General features: G+C 48.7%; 1 protein-coding gene and 1 long non-coding RNA gene across 11 annotated transcripts in view; one reads left to right on the top strand and one right to left on the bottom strand.

Annotated features, from left to right (window-relative positions):
* Positions 1–16,772, top strand: part of LOC105483388 (sidekick cell adhesion molecule 1) — a 960,109-nt gene that overhangs the window by 638,623 nt on the left and 304,714 nt on the right. For all 10 annotated transcript variants that reach the window (XM_071095418.1, XM_071095417.1, XM_071095416.1 and 7 more), the window contains 2 exons: positions 8,116–8,227; positions 8,921–9,111. In XM_071095418.1, coding sequence (XP_070951519.1) covers positions 8,116–8,227; positions 8,921–9,111 — 303 coding nt within the window. The remainder of the gene's footprint in view (positions 1–8,115; positions 8,228–8,920; positions 9,112–16,772) is intronic.
* LOC105483386 (uncharacterized) lies at positions 1,318–7,823 on the bottom strand. Its single transcript, XR_988222.3, has 3 exons — positions 7,690–7,823; positions 3,513–3,696; positions 1,318–1,473 (listed from the first exon to the last, which is right to left on the bottom strand). It is a non-coding gene; the product is annotated as an uncharacterized lncRNA (long non-coding RNA).

Here is a 16,772-nt window from a genome sequence, read left to right as displayed (position 1 = left end):
TTTAATGAGGTGCTGAGATCTTTGTAACAAAAGTGTGGGGGAGCAACTGTGCTCAGAGCCCCAAGGGCAGCATATGCCCTCTGAGCTGTGGCCAGACTTCCTGCCTTCCCACCAGGCTCAAGGTGCCGTTGCCGCCTCCTCCTCCCCCTCCCCCTCCCCCTCCCCCTTCCCCCTCCTTCTCCTCCTCTCCCTTTCCTCTCCTCCTCCCCAGCCTCCCCCCTTCCCCTCCTTCCCCCCTCCCCCTCTTTCCCCCTCCCCCTCCTCCTCTTCCTCCCCCTTCCCCTTCTTCCGCCATCCCCCTCCCCCTCCTCCTCCCCTTCTCCCTCCTTCTCCTCCCCCTTCTCGTCCTCCCCCTTCTCCTCCCCTCCTCCCTTTCCCCTCTTTCCTCTTCCTTCCCCTTCCCTCCCTTCCCTTCCCCCTCTTCCTTTCTTCCCCTTCCCTCCCTTCCCTTCCCCCCCCTTTCCTTCCCCCTCTTCCTTCCTACCATTCCCTCCTCTCCCTCCCCCCTCCTCCCCTCCCCTCCCCTCCCCTTTCCTCCCTTCCCTCCTCCTCCCCTGTTCTTACCTTCTCCCCTTCTTCCTCCTCCCCTGTTCTTACCTTCTCCCCTTCTTCCTCCTCCCCCCTTCTCCCCCATTGTGCATCGAGGGGGTCTTGCATTTTCTGTTCTGGCTGCCTGGAGAGCTGTGTGCCCAGCTGCCCACAGGGCTGCTCCCTTTCCTCTCCTCCTTCAGGGCAGGGTTCATTCCCCCCACCCCACCCCTGCCTCCTGGTTATGTTCCTAGCGCCGAGGCTCCGTGACCTGCTGTCTGTCTCTCATTCACCTGCTCCCCAACCTGGAGCACGGTGTGGGCTGCCATAGAACGAGGTGTTCTCCATTCATCCAATTTTATCTGCAGTAATTCCACAGCTTAGCAGTTCGGGTTAACTTTGAACTTTATTTTTTTTTCTGTTTCAGAGACTTGATGTTCTTTAAATGTACTTTTTAATTAAATGTGACCTAGACAGCTTCTCTTTCCTCAGCCTCTTCTGTGAGTAAAGAGGTTCATGTGGGGGAAATTGACTAGGATTAGTCTTCGTTTCCCTCTGCTACATGTTCTTTATTCCTGTAACTACAAAGAGGCATCATCTGAAGTGTTTGCCTTTCTGCCTGTGAAGCTACCTGGCGCCCGTTGGTTGCTGACTTCTGCAGAAATCCTCTTTTGATTCAGTGTCTTCACCTCCAGCCACCTAAGACCAGCCTGGGAAACGTTCAGTTGAGATCGCTGCTGTAAAGTCTCAATTAAGGAAATGCTTGAGGGAAGGAGTGTTCTAGTTCATTTAATTTTTGCTTAACAGAGTACAACCAGTGTTTTTGTTAGGAGGAGGCAGCATTACGTAAAAGAAAGATTATCAACTCTGGATGAAGACATTCCATGATTTAAAGCTTTTCTCTATCACATGAAACCATGTGACTTAGGGCCTCGATTTTCTCATCTGTAAAAGGGGGATAACAATCGTTATCTTACTGGGTTATCATTATATTAAATGGCCAACATGTGTAAGTCATTTACCAAGCTGTTTCGTGGCTACATGGCAGCTTGGCAAAATAGAATTCCTTTCTCTACTTTTGTTTTCGTTCTTGGAACTGAGGCTTTATTCATTGGTATGTGGCATTTTGTTAATGTAGGACGTTGAAGCGGAAAGTAATAATAACGGTGGCCATTTTAGAATATCTATGATAAATTAATCATTGAGTATTTGATGAGTGTTTATTTTATCTCAGATATGCAAATAACAGAAATAAAGAAGTGGTTTCATTCTTTTTAAAATACTTAGATATTCTTTGTATCTTCTAAAAACTCAACTTGGGAAACCTTTTGGTAGAAAGGCATCATGGCAGGCAAAAAATGGCAAAGTCCATCCGTTGACTTCCTCTTGCTTACAAAAGGAGCAAAAAACCCACTCAAAAGCAGTAAAAGAGGAAGAGACTTACGTCCACAATGACAAAAAGAAAGGAAGAGGAGCCAGTACCAAAGAAGGATGAGAACAAACACCCAGAAAGAGGATCTCAGAGGGCGGCATCACAACCACCTGGGGAGAGGGCCTCAGCCTGGGGACACTTGGGGCAGACTTGGTCATGGAGGGGCTGGTTATGACAGAGAGCTAGAAGCAGGGGGAACCATTGATAGTTTGTATAAAGAACAGTCTATGTTATAATCCCAGCTACTCAGGAGGCTGAGGCAGGAGAATTGCTTGAGCTTGGGAGGCGGAGGTCAAAGTGAGCTGAGATTGTGCTACTGCACTCCAGCCTGGGTGACAAAGTGAGACTCTGTCTCAAAAACAAACAAAAACAGTCTACTTGTTACCCCTCAAACTGTAAGCAGAATAGTTAAGCTAGAATAAAAAGGTAGATGAACAAACAGAAGTCTATATAGATAATGAATGGCCCCAGAGAAAAGGCATCCACATTTTGGGATTTGGGGTCCCTTCAGAATAGTTGTGAGTGTTTCACTTTATTAACGTGAAGTCGTCAGTTGACATCTCCTGGTTCATTCATATGTGTGAAAGGACACAGGGATCATTTGAAGAAAGCCCTTCCTGTAAAAGATATATCAAATTAACAAAGAGGGAGAAAAAAGATCCCAGAAGAACACAAAACGGAACTTCAGAAAGTATTTATACCCTCCAAGACATTTAGAAATGTATTTCACCTACAAAACAAGAACAGGATGCAATGAAAAATGAACACAGGACAAAAAGTTAGTCTTGGGAGTTACAATATAGTTACTGAAATAAACATCCAAAAGACAAGTTAGAAGATAAAGGTGAGGTGCTCTTTCCAAAATTAAAAAAAGGAAAATATTGGAAAAAAGTAAGAAGCATGTTGAATCAATCCAGAGTCCTAAAATCCAACCAATAAGAGCCCTAGAAAGAAAAAAGCAGAGAAAACAGAGGGGAGAAAATTATGAAGGAACTAACGCTAATGAGTGTGCATGTCTAGAGTGAAAGGGCCTTTCAATTACCTATCACAATTTATAACCCCCCCACACACTTAGACGCATTTTATTTTATTTATTTTTTTTTTTGAGACAGGGTCTTGCTCTGTTGCCCAGGCTGGAGTGCAGTGGTACGATCATAGCTCACTGCAGCCTCAACCTCCTGGGCTCAAGCAGTCCTCCCACCTCAGCCTCTCAAGTAGATGGGACCACAGGCACAGACCACCAAACCTGGCTAATAAAAAAATTATTTTTGTAGACATGGGGTTTCACTGTGTTTCCCAGGCTGGTCTCAAACTCCTGAATTCAAGTGATCCTCCCACCTCAGCCTCCTGAGTGGCTGGGACTACATACATGTGCCACCAAACCTGCTAATTTTTTTTTTCTTGGATAGAGACAGGATTTTGCCATATTGCCTAGGCTCATCTCAAACTAGCCACTCATCTTGGCCTCCCAAAGTGCTGGGATTACAGATGTAAGCCACTAAGCCTGGCCAAAAATCATTCTTTACTTCATTCAAGAACTTTGAAAACTTACCTTTCCTTAAGTTATTTAAGGATGCTCTAGTTAAGTGAGGACATATGCCAAGAAGGAGGAGACAGTGAGGTCCAGGGAACAGCGGGTGTTACCCAAGAATGCAGTGGAGGAGACTCTTAGAGTGACGAGTCCACACCGAACAGGAGAGGGAACGTCTATGTTTAAAGGGAACTCGGTAGATTGCCTTCATGTGGATAAAAGAGAACAGTACAAAAGGCTGTAAACAGAGTGCAGCAGTTTTCGCCACTCTCACACCAGAGGCATGCTCTTCTCTATTTAGCCCTTTGTGCTAATATTTAACTCTGTGTCTTAACAATATGTCTATTGCTAATTCTGCATTTACCAATCGTAGACGTTACCTATTGACCTCCCGCTGTGACAGATGAGCTTTTTAACTCATGCGTCTTCACACATCCTTCTCAAAATATAGTCCAAACAGTATGTGTAGGCCTTTTGTTGTTTACCATTATAACTCTAAGGTATATACATGAGCATGCACACACACACACACACACACACACACACACACACACTTCTTTATTTCTTGTGCTACTGGAATCAGTAGCTTTTCTCTCCCTATTGTGTAATGAGAAGCCACCCTTACCCTCAGTTCTCTTCTGCTCTTCCACCTCACTCCGTCTTCTGTAGTTTTATATCGCTGAGGTTAAAAACATTTACGTGGCCGGGTGTGGTGGCTCAAGCCTGTAATCCCAGCACTTTGGGAGGCCGAGACGGGCGGATCACGAGGTCAGGAGATCGAGACCATCCTGGCTAACACGGTGAAACCCCGTCTCTACTAAAAAATACAAAAAACTAGCCGGGCGAGGTGGCGGGTGCCTGTAGTCCGAGCTACTCGGGAGGCTGAGGCAGGAGAATGGCATAAACCCGGGAGGTGGAGCTTGCAGTGATCCGGCCACTGCACTCCAGCCTGGGCCACAGAGCGAGACTCTGTCTCAAAAAAAACAAAAACAAAAACAAAAACAAATAAAAAAAAAACCCAAACATTTATGTTCTGTTTCCTCGGCAGAATTACATCTGGCATTTTAGACTATAGATTAATTCTAAAGTTAAAAAAAAATACAGTGTTTATATTATATTTGCTATGTCAAGATTATCATCTACTGCACAGCTAGACAGTATAGAGAGATTATATTTCTTTCTTCTACAGATTTTTTTTCCCCTGGGATTTCTAATTGCCTTTCCTTTTAAAAAGATGTATTTGCATATGTGTGTGTGTGTGTGTGTGTGTGTGTGTCTGTTTTTGTAGACATGGGGTTTCACTATGTATATCTTTTAAAAATATATACATATATATCTATGTATCTCTATAGCTATCTTTATATCACTTAAAAATATATATCTATATATCTTTTTAAAATATTTACATATATTCATATATATATATATAACACAGGTAAATAACAGAAGAAGTAAAAATCCTGTTTGAGATCATCATAAAGTGGTGTGAGCTAAAAGTTCATCTGTTGTAGCAGAAAGTCAATAGATAATGTCTCAGATTGGCTGAAAACAAGACATAGCAATAGATGCCTATAGTTTAAAGACATGGAACTCAAAACTAAGATAAAACACTAACAGATTTAGGGGAGACTGCCTTAGCGGGAGGGGGTATGGTTTTGTTTCATTTTAAGCCTCTCTGTACTGTTCTTTTTAATTTATGTGCACATACGAATTTGATTGAAATTTAAAACAATTTTTTGTAAAGGAAGAAAATATACCAGGATCATGTATTATAATGAGCACTCTCCTTGCTATTGGAATATCTGGATTCTGGTCACTTACGTAATATTCTACTGAAATGTTTTTGTGCAGTTTCAATAGAAAATGCATAACTTTGCCATCAGAAGACCTACATAACCTTGACCTTGCTGTGGTAGTGATCTTGTGTGTGTATTACCATTGCTTTTTATTTATTTATTTGTTGTTATTATTATTATTATTTTGAGATGGAGTCTTGCTCTGTCGCCCAGGCTGGAGTGCAGTGGTACGATCTCAGCTCACTGCAACCTCCACCTCCCGGGTTCCAGCAATTCTCCTGCCTCAGTCTCCCAAGTAGCTGGGACTACAGGCGTGGGCCACCATGCCCGACTAATTTGTTTTTTGTATTTTTAGTAGAGACAGGGTTTCACTGTGTTGGCCAAGATGGTCTTGATCTCCTGACCTCCTGATCCGCCTGCCTCACCCTCCCAAAGTGCTGGGATGACAGGCGTGGGCCACCGTGCCCGGCCACCACTGCTTTTTTTAAGGCTCTAGGTGAATCAACACGAGGGACAGCTTCCTCTTCCTGTGGTGGGGCTGAACCCTGTGATGGAGGGGCGTGTGTGGTGCCTGTGGCGCTTGGCCCTGTGGGGCTGTGAACTCAGCCTTGGGGCTCAGCTGTCCATAGCACAGCCCCTTGGGGTCTGCCAGGAGCTGAGCCCCCACCAGTCTGGGGAGAAGGGAGTCAGTGGCCCAGGGACCGTCCTCCTCAGGCGTCATCCCCAGCCCTGAGCTCAGACTTCCTCATCTGCCGCCATGCCTGAGGAGTGATTAATGCCAAATTAGCACCCTGCTCAGTGACCTTTCGGCATTAGCCACGGCCTCCCTTCACTTCTCATAACTATTTGCAAATATTAGCTTCTCCGGTCGTTTCTCATCAGCGACTTTCACAGGTGACAGGCAGGCCATTAGTCTGATTGGCATTCCGTTCATGTCCTTTGCCCCATCGTGAGTGCATCTGGACTCCGCCATCTCCTCAGAAATCTGATAACCAGCCCAAGAATCTCGGCAATTTTACAAAGGGAAGGCACCAGCAGGAAGGTGTCCGGAGAAGCTTCGAGGGTCCGCTACAGAGTTGGAGAGTCTCGAGACAGGGAAGGCTGCCTCAGCCCCCCAGGGACCCAGGGCTGAGTGAGAGTCAGCCTCATATGCCATCAACATAGAGGTTTTAAAACATTAATTAGTTGACTCTGTCTGCATCAAGCTTCTGTGTTTCTTTGAGGATTCACATGCACCTTTAATACAAAAATCACACACTGCTTAGGCAGTGCAAGCCAGAGCACAGAACTCTGGGAAATCAGTGTTGATGAGAAGCCAGTCCTCTCTCTCCCGTTGTTCTCTCTTAGTGGCCCTCACCCCACCGCCAGCCCGGCAGGCTAGAACCTTTCAGTTGCCAGAATCTTCCTCCGCCGCTCACAATGGTGGCGACTCCCTTCAGCATGAAGCCCAGATGAAGCGTTTTGGATTTGCAGTCATTTCCCTTTATTTTTATTTCCAGCCTCTTACATCTCCGCCCTTTATTGAAATCCCTGTTCTAGAAATGTTGGATTGGTCTTCATTTTCCCTAAATAAACAGTAGTAAAGTGTACTGCGGGTAGTTTAATTTTGATGTTAAATGTATTTTAGAGAAAAGCGGCCAAAAGTATGTCCTATTTTTTTCTCCCTTGTCACCAGAAGTATGAGCTAAATTATTTATAGTTTGATACTCAAAAAACATAGATTCAGGATATTTACTTTTCAGAAAGGAAAAAGGGATTAAAACTCCAGTAACGGGACTGAACACTTTGTTAATTGAATATATTGGCTCCAAGGAAGCACATTTGGACAGGACTAAGAATGCCCACTGCTTTCCAATGACACCCGTACCTAACATAGTGGCTGATACACGAAATATTTGTGGAATTGAACAGATTTGGAAATAGCAGGTAGACTAGGTAACTCAGTAAGCAAAGTCTTAAATCAATAAAAGAAAAATAAAGCCAGCAAGCATTTTGGAAAATGCCAAACAGTTTAAATAAAGCCCCTTAGCCACACGACACACGAAGCAGTAGCGTAAGGCCCAGTAACCATGCCCTATAGGACAGGCTGTGGATTGTGCCTGAGGACACTGGCTGTGCTTGGACCCCAGCTCATGTGGTCTGAGAAAGGCCAGGGACGGTGACCCCGCCCCAGAGCTTCTCATGGGGGTTCACGTAGGGCCGTGAGATTTGTGTTTCCTATTAACATGGCTCTGACCATGGTCTTCATTTGTCATGCTCCGATCATCCCATCTTCTAGCTGTCATTTCACTTTCTGTGGTTTCCATTACCCTCAGTCAACCATGGTCCGAAAACAGGAGAGTACAGCACAGTAAGATATTTTGAGAGAGAGGGAGGGACCACATTCGTGTAACTTTCATTACCTTATGTTGTCATTGTTCTGTTCATTATTAGTTGTAGTCAGTCCTTAGTGTGCCTCATTTACACATTTATGACAGGTATGTATGCAGAGGGAGGAACTTGGAACAGACGCCCTTCCACGCACGGTGGGGTTATGTTCCCATAAATCCATCGGAAGTTGAAAATATCGGAAGTCATAAATGGGCTTTTGTAGCTCCGTTGTTAAGTCGAGGACTGGACTGAATGTGTGTGGCCTTTGTGCCATCATAAAGTTGAAAAATCCTGTGTGGAGCCATCATGCATCAGGGACATTTTGTGTCTGTAGGGATTGGTTCTTTCTTTGGTTTGAGGTATCCGCAGGGGTGTTGGAATGTATCCCCCTCAGATAAGGGTTGGGGGGAGCTCCTGTACTTAGAGTTTCATGGACATTTCTCTTTTCTCTGCCACAGGAGATATTGGCACACCTGAAACCACAGCCCCCACCATTGTGGTTCCCCCGGGCAACAGAAGTGTGGTGGCTGGATCCAGTGAGACCACCTTGGAATGTATAGCCAGTGCCAGGTACGAGGCGCGTCTCCTGGGAAACTCCCAGTAAATATTACATGACCTGTAACAAGCCGACGACAGAAGGAGACACTGGAGCATGAGGTTCAACATTCTAGCAACAGTGGTCTTGTTTGGCCAGATGGGCCAGGAATACGAGGTATGGGTAGATAAGGAAATGGACACATTGACATCTTCCAGAGTCCCCCACGGCAACAGGGCGGTGCTTTCAGTGTAGCTCTGGGTGGTAGTGGGGGGCTCCTCTGAGACACTCTCTAGGGAAGAGGGAGGAGTTGAGGCAGAGGAAAAAGTTCATTGCTCTTCTCTGTAGTCAGCCAAGGTGTTCTCTGCCTCCTTAGCAGTCGCTCCAGAATCAAGCTCGGATGATCCCGCCTTCCATGTCGTTGTGTCCCCTCGTAGTATTTATTTTAAACGTTCATTTCCTGAGCAAAAGGGATCATTAGCACTTATGGTCCATTGCTGCGGCAATTAGCTATCCTTGCTCAATAGCCCTTGAGCAGAATGCATCGTCAATGCGTGCTGGGAGGGAGTAGAGTTGTATCTGGATTGATTTTTCAGTGTCCATTGTTCAACCCGCCACGTACCCTGGTAGAATTAGCTTCATCAAGCCTGTGCCGCGTGCCTGAGATGATGACCATGGCCACCTCCATGAGTCACAGTCGTCGTCATGAATGCCTTTCGTTCCCACAGGCCTGTGGAGGACCTGAGTGTGACCTGGAAGAGGAATGGAGTGAGAATCACCAGTGGCCTCCACAGCTTTGGAAGACGTCTCACCATCAGCAACCCGACGTCCGCAGACACCGGACTGTATGTCTGCGAGGCGGCGCTGCTGGGGAGCGCTTTTGAACCGGCCAGGGCGAAGGCCTTTCTTTTCATCACAGGTAAAGCCCGAGCCTCTAAGTGGTGTTGTCAGCATCTCACATAGCATCCAGCACTGACTCTTCTGCAGAAACAAAACAGTGTATTTCAGTGGCTTTATTTATCGGCCAGTGAAGGTGAGGTTGAGTTTATCTTCCAAATCCTTCCTAGTCTTTCCCAAGAATGTAAGTCCGTTAAATCCAAAGTGTTGATATTCTGAATCCTTCCAGGAAACGTCCTTCTGAATACTTTAGTCACGAAGCTTGGAAACAGAGCGGTGAAACCCCTGTCGTAGAGATCCCTCTCCTATTCTAGCTTTTAGGCCGCTAAGCTTTTCTATAGCTCTCTTACTTGGCTATCGTGATCGGTGTTCAGAAATTATTCTATTATTGCTGTCTGGGCGTGGTGGCTCACACCTGTAATCCCAGCACTTTGGGAGGCCAAGGTGGGCGGATCACTTGAGGCCAGAAGTTTGAGACCAGCCTGACCAACATGGTGAAACCCCATCTCTACTAAAAATACAAACATTAGCCGGGCATGGTGGCGGGCACCTGTAATCCCGGCTCCTCGGGAGGCTGAGGCAGGAGAATCACTTGAACCCGGGAGGCAGAGGTTGCAGTAAGCCAAGATCGCACCACTGCACCCCAATCTGGGCCACAAGAGCAAAACCCCATCTCAAGAAAAAAAGGAAATTATTATTTTAGAAATTATTCTATTAATTATTAATTTAGCTGTTATTTTTTGACCTAGGAGAAAAGGTAAAACTATTGGATGTTACCTTTTGTTAAACTTAAAAAAATAAATGAAAAGAGAACAGAGATGCTTCCTCAAACTGGGCAACATATTATTCCTGAACCAAGGAGAAAGAGGACATAAAATTAAGTACAATGGAGTTGCCCAGCTCTACATGCTGGAAAATATTAGTGTTTAGGGAGTGTGCCTTGTACAGTGGCTAAGAAAATACTAAACTTATTATCAGTTTATGATGAGGTTAAATTGTGAGGCAAGGTGCCTTTATTTCTCTCATTTTTCCAGCAACTGTCATGCGTTTATTCTTCGTAAGTGGCTGTGATGACTATGAGAGCGGCCTGTGTTCCGCAGTGGTAGCCGCTGTTGATAAGAGGTAGCCTTGGAGGCCGCCTCTAGGAAGGAGAATCTCTTCTTCATCTCTCCTCTTTGGGAATAAGGGGAATTGAGAACAGGAAAACTCAAAGAAGAAGAAAACTCTCAGAGAGCCCCTTCAATACAAAAATTTGCAGTCTGCCACTTTGCAAAATAAGAAAAAAAAAAAAAAAGCTGGTATTGTCCCATGAAATTAGCAAGAAAAGGAATACTGCACAAAAGGTGGTTTGCCTCGATCACGTCCCATTTCTTTAATCATTCGGAAATGGCTCCGTGTCCTGACTATGACTCTTGTAAATACAACGCAGTGCAAACCCGTCGGTCCCTCTGAAAGAAGCGAAAGGCTGTTAAAAGCATCCGAGGAAGCCGGCTTTGAATCACCAGTCACTGTCGATTCCACATGAGGGGCCTGAGCTGGTATTGCTACCTTCCCCATCCATGCTGCCGCTAGAGATGTAAATAACACATCCCATTCTCTGCAAAGACTTTTTTTTTTTATCAAGGTTGATCTATAGTTATGTGAGCACAGCACATTATAGATTGAACCAAAATTAAAATTTGTGATGTGTAAATCTCTAGTAGACGGGACTATACTGTGTTCAAACATTTTAAGGGAATTTAAACAAGAGAAGAAATGTATCTCCCTGTAAATGTTTGTTGCGATCATCATTCCTTTTTAAAATATTTAAATCTATCTTAAGAACTTTGGTTTTGCATTTATATCTGATTGTTTTTGTGTTCTCTCGAGTTAGCACCTCTCCATGTTCTGACTTTTAAGGTACACGAACACACATCACTAGTTTATGATGTTGATTTAAATCCCCTTTTTTTCGTTAAGAATTTGCTGTGACAGGTAGGATTTTTGTGATTGGCGCATACTGCAAAAACCCTGAAGAGAGTGTCTCTGTCAATTCCGAGAGATTTGGATGAGATTATAACCCTGCGCCCTGCGGCCGCAGCATTACTGGTTTCACAGGGCTGTCACCGTGGACCTGTAGGAGCCACCCATAGGAGCACACAGGCCAAAGACAGAGAAACAAATTGGCTCCTATTACTTGTATTTTATACCGATGACACAAGACAGGCTAGTTGTGCTGTTTGCCCCACCTGCCCATCTGTGTTGCTTAATTTCTGTGGCTTGAATGGGAGCACAGAGGTCGCCTTCCAGGTACCACCCCGCCATTGGCTGCGCAGTCCTGTGAAGCAGCCCCTCTGTGCCCTCCACCCTCCCCCCCTGCCTCCCCTCTGTGCCCTCCATCCTCCTCTCCTGCTTCCCCTCTACACCCTCCCCTCCAGCCTCGCCTCTACGCCCTCCACCCTCCCCTCCTGCTTCCCCTCTACACCCTCCACCCTCCCCTCCCGCCTCCCCTCTATACCCTCCACCCTCCCCTCCTGCCTCCCCTCTACACCTTCCACCCTCCCCTCCTGATTCCCCTCTATGCCCTCACCTCCCACCTCCCCTCTACGCCCTCCACCCTCCCCTCCAGCCTCCCCTCTACGCCCTCCACCCTCCCCTCCTGATTCCCCTCTACATCCTCCACCCTCCCCTCCCGCCTCCCCTCTATACCCTCCATCCTCCCCTCCTGCCTCCCCTCTACACCCTCCCCTCCTGCCTCCCCCTACACCCTCCCCTCTTGCCTCCCCTCTACGCCCTCCACCTTCCCCTCCTGCTTCCCCTTTACACCCTCTCCTCCCCTTCCACCTCCCCTCTACACCCTTCCCTCCTGCCTCGCCTCTGCACCCTCCACCCTCCCCTCCCGCCTCCCCTCTACACCCTCACATCCGCCTCCCTTCTGTGCCCTCCAGCCTCCCCTCTGTGCCCTCCGGCCTCCCCTCCCGCTTACTCTCTACGCCCTCCCCTCCCGCTTCCCCTGTACGCCCTCCCCCCCCCGCCTCCCCTCTATGCCCTCCACCCTCCCCTCCCGCCTCCCCTCTACACCGTCCTGCCTCCCCTTTACACCCTCCCCTCCTGCTTCCCCTCTATGCCCTACCCTCCCCTCCAGCCTCCCCTCTATGCCCTCCACCCTCCCCTCCAGCCTCCCCTCTATGCCCTCCACCCTCCCCTCCAGCCTCCCCTCTACACCGTCCTGCCTCCCCTTTACACCCTCCCCTCCCTCCTCCCCTCTATGCCCTCCGCCCTCCCCTCCTGCTTTCCCTCCATGCCCTCTCCTCCCCTCCAGCCTCCCCTCTACGCCCTCCACCCTCCCCTCCTGCTTCCCCAGAACACAGGGAGGCAGCAGCCCAGCAGGGCCTCCATCTTTCCCACTTCTGTGTGTGACTTCCAACGGCAGATACCCCCGTGTCCTTCCTGGCAACGTCCTTGGCCTGGAGCCAGCTTTGACCCCTACAGCAGGTAGAAGTGCTGGGGACTGACACCCCCAGGAACAGCCTCACCCAGAGTCTGAGGGGAGCTGGTGGGTAGATACCTAGGCCCCTTAGCTACCCGTCGTCATGGGGTTGTGTTCTGTACTGGCTCCCACAGCGTCCCCAGGCATGAGGCTGCAGCCACCCGCCCTGGGAGCTGCTGGATAACGGGCTCTTTGCGGCCAACCCCACACTCTCCCAATGGGGTTTCCCTCACCACCCAAGAAACTGTCAGCATCAAACCTGTCTCAGGGCCTGCTTCTGGGGGAGGCCAACCCAAGCCTGGGTGATGTTCCTGCAGACCCCTGTGTCCCTGCTAATGCCTGTGCCTGGGAAGAATGTGCCTCCGGCCCCAGTGCCGTCTCACCTGGTTGGTGAGGGCTGCACATCCATGATCCACCTGGTTGGCGAGGGCTGTGTGTCCGCGAACCCCCTGGTGGGCGAGGGCTGCATGTCCACGTATCTCCTCAAGCCTCCGCTCTGCTGTGCAGCCCTTGGAGGCTTCACCCCGGGGGAGACTACTGTGCTCTCAGCTGGGCCCTTGCAGCCTTGGGCACGTGCTGGGGGCAGCGCTGCGTGATGTAAAACAGAGTGGGCTCTGGGAACGCAGTGGGGGTAGCATAGCATGATGTAAAACAGTGCGGGCTCTGGAGACAGAACCAGGGTCCAGTTCTCACTGCACCATGCACTGGCTTGAATGAGTGTTGGCCTCAGTTTCCACGTCCATAAAATGGAGGAGATGGGCCGGGCGCGGTGGCTCAAGCCTGTAATCCCAGCACTTTGGGAGGCCGAGACGGGCGGATCACAAGGTCAGGAGATCAAGACCATCCTGGCTAACACGGTGAAACCCCGTCTCCACTAAAAAATACAAAAAAAAACTAGCCGGGCGAGGTGGCGGGCGCCTGTAGTCCCAGCTTCTCGGGAGGCTGAGGCAGGAGAATGGCGGGAACCGGGAGGCGGAGCTTGCAGTGAGCCGAGATCCGGCCACAGCACTCCAGCCTGGGCGACAGAGCGAGACTCCGTCTCAAAAAAAAAAAAAAAAAAAAAAAAATGGAGGAGATGGATGTAGATGATACCAGCTCATATTGTGAAGATTAAATGCAAGAATGTCTGTCACAGAAGCTCTGAAATGTTGGCATTAGTTGCTGTTGGCATAACTTTGTTATCCCATTTGTCCCATTGCACTAGCTATTTACCAGTAATCAGTTATGTGACACACATTTTTCATGTTTACTGTCTCTGGAATCAAGATGTACCTCACCACCTATGAAACCATTTTTTTTTCCCCTTGGGGATAAGTAAGACAAGGATGCCCCTTACCTCTGACTGCGGCACCTTGGTGCCTGTGAGATGCACCTTCCCTCCAACCCACACCTTCCACATTGTCTCCTCATCACACGCGAACCCGGCTGCTCCCACATGCACCCTGCTCCTGCTGAGCATGCCGGCTCGGAAACTCGGCCGGTGAGTTCTCACTGGGATGGACTCTTACCTGGTGGGGCATCTGCTGCCAGCCCCCTTAAGTTGTTCGTGGAGTTCAGTGCGTGTGGCTGGGGGGCTTGGCTCCTGACCAGGGGTCCCCTCAGGTTCCAGAGGCCCCTGAATCCCTGGCTCATCTCCAGAGCCAGCAGCTGTGGCTGTGTTCTTGTCACACATGGAAGCTCTCTGCTCTCCCCTGTGCCTCCAGCTGCAGAAAGTCCTCTCCTTTTAGGGACTCACGTGATTACATTGGGCCCACCCAGCGAATCCAAGACCGTTTCCCGATTTTAAGGTGGGTCACCTAATCCCACCTGCACAGTCCGTCTTGCCAAGTAACACAGCATATTCATAGGTTCCAGGGGTGTGGGCGTGGACACCGCTGGGAGCCATTCTGCCCACCTCAGTGGGCTAGTGTGCAGTGCAGGCCAGCCAAGGGCATGCATCTGACATGCTGCTCCCTGAGAGGGGCGACCTGGAAGGAACAGGGAGGCAGCACAGGGGACATCTTTGGCTCTTGCCATGATCCCTACACAGAAGAATCCTTGCAACCAGAGGCCAAAACCAGGCAGCATCAGGGATGGGAGAGCAGGACAAATGCACGGTGTTGGGGGACCGTCTCCACTGCGGCTGCCTCCATCGGGCCCCAGCCTGCACTTTGTCACACTGGCATTTTGGAGAGTGGGGTCATTTGACAGAGGCCCTTGGTTTGGGGGCAGTCTGGGAGGTCTCCCCACCTCCTGTCCTGAGACTGGGGAGCTAGAATCTTGTGCTGCCCCTGGAGGCAGCTGCCACGGGCTCTGGGCCACATGGAAGGCAGAAAGCCTGTACTGCCCTGTTCCTAACAGCGTGACTTCGTATAGGGCGTGAGAACCTTTCGCTGATGTCTTCGTATTGTTTCAAAAGAGGGAGAAGTGTTAGTTTCCATCCCTGGTTTTGTTGACTGCAGCCAGGATCCATTTTCAGAAGTCCAGGGTGGACCCGTGTTGGCAGAGTACCCTTTCTAGGCGGAGTTGCTGCTGATTGACTAAGACATGCTCTCATCCTCTTGCCCTCTGAAGAGTAAGTGGTTGAGAGTCTATGCACAGGATGACTCATTTACAGTGGGTTTTCCCCAGTGTTTAGCTCACAGGCTTTTCACGGTCCGTAGGCTTGGTGTTTCTTCCACTTCTTTCCCTTAGAGCAGACTGTGTGTAAAAATGAAGCTGGAAATGGGGAGAAACTCTATCTGAGCAGCCGCTGGGTTAGAATACTAGGGAAGGTTGACAGGGAGAGAACTCGTACCCTCACACAGTGGGGAAGTACTGAGAGAAGCTTAGAGGCCGTGCAGGGCATGGGCAGCTCTGCACCTGTTCCCCAGGCACAGCTACCTGGAAGGCTTTCCAGAACAAGCTAAGAGCATCCTCAGTGAACAGCCAGATGTTTTCCACCCGTGCCTAGCACTGAGCTGCTAAAACTGCCCAGGACATTGGCCCCTGCAGGCAGTGGCAGGCTGCCCCCCAGACCCTTACCCAGGCCACAGTACTATGGAGAGTGTGGAGTGGGGTGAGTTTTACCACGAGGCGGCATGCTGTATGCCAAGCACAGGTGGTCACTGGCCGGGGTGGAGAGAGGTCACCAGTTGGAGAGGAGCAGCCTGTCCGGGCGTGGAGGTCCCCAGAGCCACGCACTTGCTCAGCCGAGCCAACTTCGGGTCACTATGTGAAGTGCCCTTCTCCCTGACCCCAGCGAGGTCCCTTCCTGGCACTCGAGGGAAGCCTCGGGGGAGTGGACCACGCGACAGTGGTAATCAGTACCTCAGGGAAGGCACCCTGGGCCCACAGGTGCTGACCATTCATATATATGGATTTTGTATCATCAAAGCACAGGTCATCTTGGGTGAATCTCAGAGGAAGCATGAAGGGTGAAAAAAACAGTTCCAAAGGTTACACTGGATGACCTCCTTTCTGTAACATTCTTGAAATAACAAACCTACAGAAACAGAGAATGGATTAGTGGTTGTGAGGGGTGGGAGCTTGGGGTGCTCGTGGTCATGGAAGGCAAAATCCTTGTGCTGATAGACACCTAGACCTACACACGTAATAATGGTAATAATGTTGCATAGGACATGCATGTGCCCTCTTTTCACATGCACACTTGAGCACAGGAAACACTGGCAAGAGCTGGATAAACTAGGTTGATTGTATCAGTAGCAGTGTCCTGGTCATGATGTTATACTATCGTTTTGCAAGATGTTACCACTGCTGGAAGCAAAGTGAAGGGACCATGAGCTCTTTCAGTGTTACAGTGGTACTTCTCACAACCACACGGGACTCCACGGGACTTTTTCTAAAAAGAAAGTGCTCAACTAAGAAAAGGAAAACTATAATTAATCATAAGCAAACGTTGATGTTGAACATTATGTTTTTTCCTTTTTCCCTAGCATGCTTTTAATCAAATCATGACGGTAGATATTGACTTAGCTTCTCTGATGAATACAGGTCAGGACCTGCACACAAGGGCCCCGACAACAGGCAGCTACTGTATAGTTAGAATATAAATAATGCTGCCTTTATGATTATTGATTGAAGAACTGTGATCAAATGGGGAATGTATGAGTTGTGCAATGGAGACGAGCTTGAAAAAGGTAGACATTAAATGTCTGCAATATTTCTTCAGGCTTGGTCTACACACATAAAAACCTAAGTAGAGGAATCTGCTTCCTTCTAATGAATTTGCAGCC

This window comes from Macaca nemestrina, chromosome 4 (genome assembly GCF_043159975.1).
Source record: "Macaca nemestrina isolate mMacNem1 chromosome 4, mMacNem.hap1, whole genome shotgun sequence".
In the NCBI taxonomy this organism is placed as follows: domain Eukaryota; kingdom Metazoa; phylum Chordata; class Mammalia; order Primates; family Cercopithecidae; genus Macaca; species Macaca nemestrina.
This window is presented reverse-complemented; position numbering and strand designations above follow the sequence as displayed.